At 34.7% G+C, this 4,333-nt stretch overlaps 1 protein-coding gene across 1 annotated transcript; it reads left to right on the top strand.

Annotated features, from left to right (window-relative positions):
• Positions 1-686: 686 nt before the first annotated feature.
• Positions 687-3,544, top strand: LOC146717584 (uncharacterized). Its single transcript, XM_085467208.1, has 5 exons — positions 687-957; positions 1,254-1,568; positions 1,721-1,978; positions 2,405-2,527; positions 2,812-3,544. The coding sequence occupies exons 1-5, from the start codon at positions 687-689 to the stop codon at positions 2,889-2,891; spliced, it is 1,047 nt and encodes a 348-aa protein (XP_085323334.1). The 3' UTR covers positions 2,892-3,544.
• Positions 3,545-4,333: the final 789 nt, after the last annotated feature.

The following is a 4,333-nucleotide window of genomic DNA, read 5'->3' as shown; positions in this document are numbered from 1 at the left end:
GAGGAATGATTCAGGTCAATACAGCATTGAGGTCTTTAATTCAAATGGAGTCCAAGAGAAAAACATTCATTTCACGCTGGATGTTAAAGGCAAGTTATATAACTTATTCTTTATTGTATATTTTTGAAATTATTATAAAGTTAATCAGAAATATAGCCATCTTGTTGGAGTAAAACAGAAAAACACAGTACACAACCCCTGTGCAACAAAGGGTAGAAGATGAAAACAAAACAACAACAAAAAAAACTACACAGATAGATATAAATGTTTCATGTTGCTTAATTTTTCCAAATTCTTGAAGACAACAAATGGGATATTTCTTGATTTAGAATTTGTCTATCTATGGGCATTTCCAGTTCTTTTCACCACACATGGGCTGGGATCCATATTCATTATTTAATCTTTAACTTTAAAGTTTAAAGGGACACTGAAATTTTAAACGTTGTCACTGATTAGTGTTAGCTGCACTAAATGAGTACTTTAGGCAGTGAAGAAGAAGTATTATAGTAGAAAATTTGCCAGTAATGAAGCCAATCATTTCCATTTGTTGTCTGAATAATTTCAGCTCATGTTCTATTAAATGTGTTTTTCCAGCTCTCGTTCCAATTGATGAGACTACATGTGACCTCAGGACGAACACATGCCCATGCTCTCCTCTTCTTAAAGGAACTGTGTATATCCAAGTGATGACTGATGCTAGTGGCAGTGAACTGAAGTGTTTGAAGGTGCTTCCCAAGGGGAACATAACTGTGTTCAATATAAAGAAAGAAAAAATAACAACAGACAAGGAATTTAACAACAGACTAACATTTATAATCAAGAACGGGACACTCAAGATCACAAACCTGAGGAGGAATGATTCAGGTCAATACAGCATTGAGGTCTTTAATTCAGATGGAGTTCAAGAGAAAAACATTCATTTCACCCTGGATGTTAAAGACAATGGAAAAGTTGAAGGCAAGTTATTGTAACTTATTCTTTATTGTATATTTTTTAAGCTATTGTAAAGTTAAAGTTAATTGTTCATGATTTCTTGTTTGTTATTGTTACTATCGCCAAGCCTCTGCACTTGGGTCCTCTCGTAAATGCTTGATTGCATAGTGTACACTTTAGCAAACAGTAAACAGAAAACCACAATTTCTGTTTTTGTTAAACATGTGCAAATGCTAAATGAAAAGAAAAACTGTAGTTCTTGTAGGTACTAAACACTCAAAATTGTGTCAATTTTGCTTCCGTTTACTTTGCATTGGCAGGTATGGGAACTTACTGTGATGGCAGCCAGGATGAAACTAAGTGCTATGGAGCTTTGGGAGGAACTGTGGACATCCATCTGGGAAGCATCTCGGAAATACTTGAATACCAATTGTTGAAGGATTCATTAAACATATTTAATGTGAAAAAGAATATGATCAGTTTTAAAACCACAGAACATAGGTATCTTTTCCTCAGTAATGGGACATTTAGGATCAATAACTTGAGCAGGAGTGACAGTGATAATTATACTCTTCAAGCCTTTGATTCAGATGGAAGAAGATCAGACGAGCGTATTTTACAGTTGTTTATTCAAGGTATTTTTTCTGTTCTGTTGGCAAACTAAATAATATATCACAAAATATCAAATACATGTATTTTGTTCTTTCCTTGTTTCTTTTTAGAGACTATAGAAAATGACAGAGATTCTGATTTAAAATCTAAACTCATCTGTGTGTGTTTCTCTCAGCTCCTGTGTCCTCTGTCCTGCTGGTCTCTCAGTGTCTGTCCCAGGGAGAGATGAGGGTGTCCTGCTCCTCTGAGGGAGGGGACAGTCCTCAGTACAGCTGGACTCTAAATGGACGCACACTGACAGATGCTGAGCTCCTTTCTGGAAATAATGAGAATAACATCATCACTTTGAAACAGCACGTCTCAGGACATCTGGTCTGCTCAGTCAAGAACAACGTCAGTAATGTCTCCAAAGAAGAGAGGATATCTACCTGTGGTGAGTGAGGTCTTTGTAAATAATATCTAATACTGAATCAGCAATTCAGTCAGTGTAGGTTCCCAGTCATCCAGCTCATGGTAGTAGTCTCGAGAGCTTGAGAAAAGACAGAAACTGGTCTTTTTTAGATATTTGTACTGCTACTGTAGTGTGAATATGTCTCTGCTCTGACTTGCCCTTGGGAAGTTAGTGACCAAAATGGTCAATTTGTACACCTTTCATAAATCATTTATTTATGGGCTATAAGCTTCATTTTCATTGATTGCATATTAATCAGTTGGACAATAATAATCACTGATGGCACATTAATAAATTAAAACTTTAATGCAATGAATTTATTGATGTAATTGTCTTTATTTTCTCCTTGTGTTTTGCCATAAAAACACATGTTGACTTGTTTTTTTTTTTAAATTTCATTTATTTTAGGAGCAGGAATTTTAACACTGATGGGTGGTGTTCTCTTAGCACTGATAATTTTCTTAGTTGTGGGTGTAGCAGTCATCTGTTCTCGGAGAAAGAAACAAAAAAACAAACCTACAAAACAGGAAGGTAAAAAAAACTTTGTTCTTTTAATAATTACATATAACAATTTTTCTGTTTGCTGTTTTTTAAATAAACAATTTTTATTCTTTGCCAAAAGTTTGTTGATACATCAAAAAAGCCAGAACTGAGCAAAATTAAAAGTCATGTTTTGTGTGCATTTTGGTCAGAATCAGTTTTCACAATTTTCAGTCTGCTGAAGAAATGATGGTAAACTTCTGTTTAGACCTCAAACGATTATTTTAATGACTCACTTATGTTACTTTATTCTTCTTGCTTCTCTGCCGAGGAAGAAGATGACCAGGTAATAATGTTTACTGATGTCAGTCTCACACAACAGCAAGGAAAGCAAGTTGTCAAAGAGGGGAGATAGAGGTGGAGACAGAGTAATCCCAAGTCACCCATGTGATTTACCCAGGGTTGTGAGTTTTATGATGTTTTGGGGTTTTACTCATTTTTCAAATTAATTTTGTTCAATGGGGCTTTAGGTTCATTGTGGGTAATGGTGAGTTTGGTGTTCAAGCTCATTAATCTTCTGTTCACATTCTACCTTCTGTTTACCTTTGAGTGTCATCTATAGATCTATATTTTTAGTTCATTTTCATTGGGAGTAACCAGGATGGACAAGAGTAGAAATTAGTATATTAGAGGCACAGCTCAGGTTGAGCAGTTTGGAGACAACATGGTTGTCATGTTGGACATGCAGAGAGCTGATATGATAGGAGAGGATACTAGGGATAGGAAGACGGACTGCTGGGATGGCCCCTAAAAGTATCAGATGGAAGAAGAAGAGGTATTCCTGACCTGTCCAGACAGTTTATAATAAAAGGGTAAACCTCATCTTCTGTTTCTGTCCTCTTATTTTAATATCTCATTTTCTCCATATACTGCATTGTATATAAATGTAATCATGAACACAGGTTATAAACATTGTACAAACTGCTTTTATTAAAAAATGAATTCATTAAAATATGTGCTGCAGTCTGTGTTCATCAGTCCAGATTTAAATGTAGTGACACAGTAGAATATAACAAAAATAAATAAAAGAATAAAAATGAGGCTTTTCATTTTAAAACCTGCATGTGTGCTTGTGGTTTGTGTAGTAGCACTTACTATTGCTTCACTGTGTTTCCTTCTGTGCACAATGACGGTTTTACCTGACATATAACATCAACGAACAGAACTTCAGACAACACTTCAAAACTGAGCAAAACAACAAGAAATAATGTCTGTGAAGGTGTTTCAAGGTTTGACGGAATCTGTTATTTATATTTCTTAAATTAAAAACAATTGTGGCTTAATTACACACTTTTTTGGTAATTTTTGTGTACTTCAAAGTGCTTAAAAACCCCCTTTAACTTGTTAATTTAATTTAGCTGTAAATATCAAGTGTCGATGAAAAAGCATAATAAGTTGGACAATATTGCACATAATGTCATCTTTGTATATATCTATTTACTTACTGTATATAATGTTTTTCTCTATATATTTTGCACAGTCGAGGAGCGTATCAGGTCACATTTCACTTCGTGTTATACTTGTATAACTATGTACGTGAAAAATCCTGAATTGAATCTTGAATAAAATTACAAAATTGGTTTAGGAGTTTTAGAGTTTTAGTATTACTAAATTAATGACTGCAGTCTGTCTTCTCAGTCTCTGCAGTTGTATTGTAGTCACATCCTGCCTGGTCTGAGTTCACACATTCTTATTTAGAAGCTGATCACTAAAACAGGAAACATGGTCAGAGGTTTTGCCTATTTGTATCTTAGTAAAGTACAAGGTTTACTTAAAAGCTGCCTGCTCAGTCACAAG

The sequence above is a fragment of the Copadichromis virginalis genome, linkage group LG2 (genome assembly GCF_057382275.1).
Source record: "Copadichromis virginalis isolate Kocher_CV1m ecotype Utaka linkage group LG2, C_Virginalis_male_GT1.1, whole genome shotgun sequence".
Taxonomy (NCBI): Eukaryota; Metazoa; Chordata; class Actinopteri; order Cichliformes; family Cichlidae; genus Copadichromis; species Copadichromis virginalis.
This window is presented reverse-complemented; position numbering and strand designations above follow the sequence as displayed.

Excerpts from the sequence above, each read along its gene's own strand:
- LOC146717584 (XM_085467208.1), top strand. The coding sequence starts at position 687 with ATGACTGATGCTAGTGGCAGTGAACTGAAGTGTTTGAAGGTGCTTCCC. Across the intron at positions 958-1,253 it reads AGACAATGGAAAAGTTGAAG|GTATGGGAACTTACTGTGAT; the intron begins GCAAGTTATTGT and ends TTGCATTGGCAG. Across the intron at positions 1,569-1,720 it reads TTTACAGTTGTTTATTCAAG|CTCCTGTGTCCTCTGTCCTG; the intron begins GTATTTTTTCTG and ends TGTTTCTCTCAG.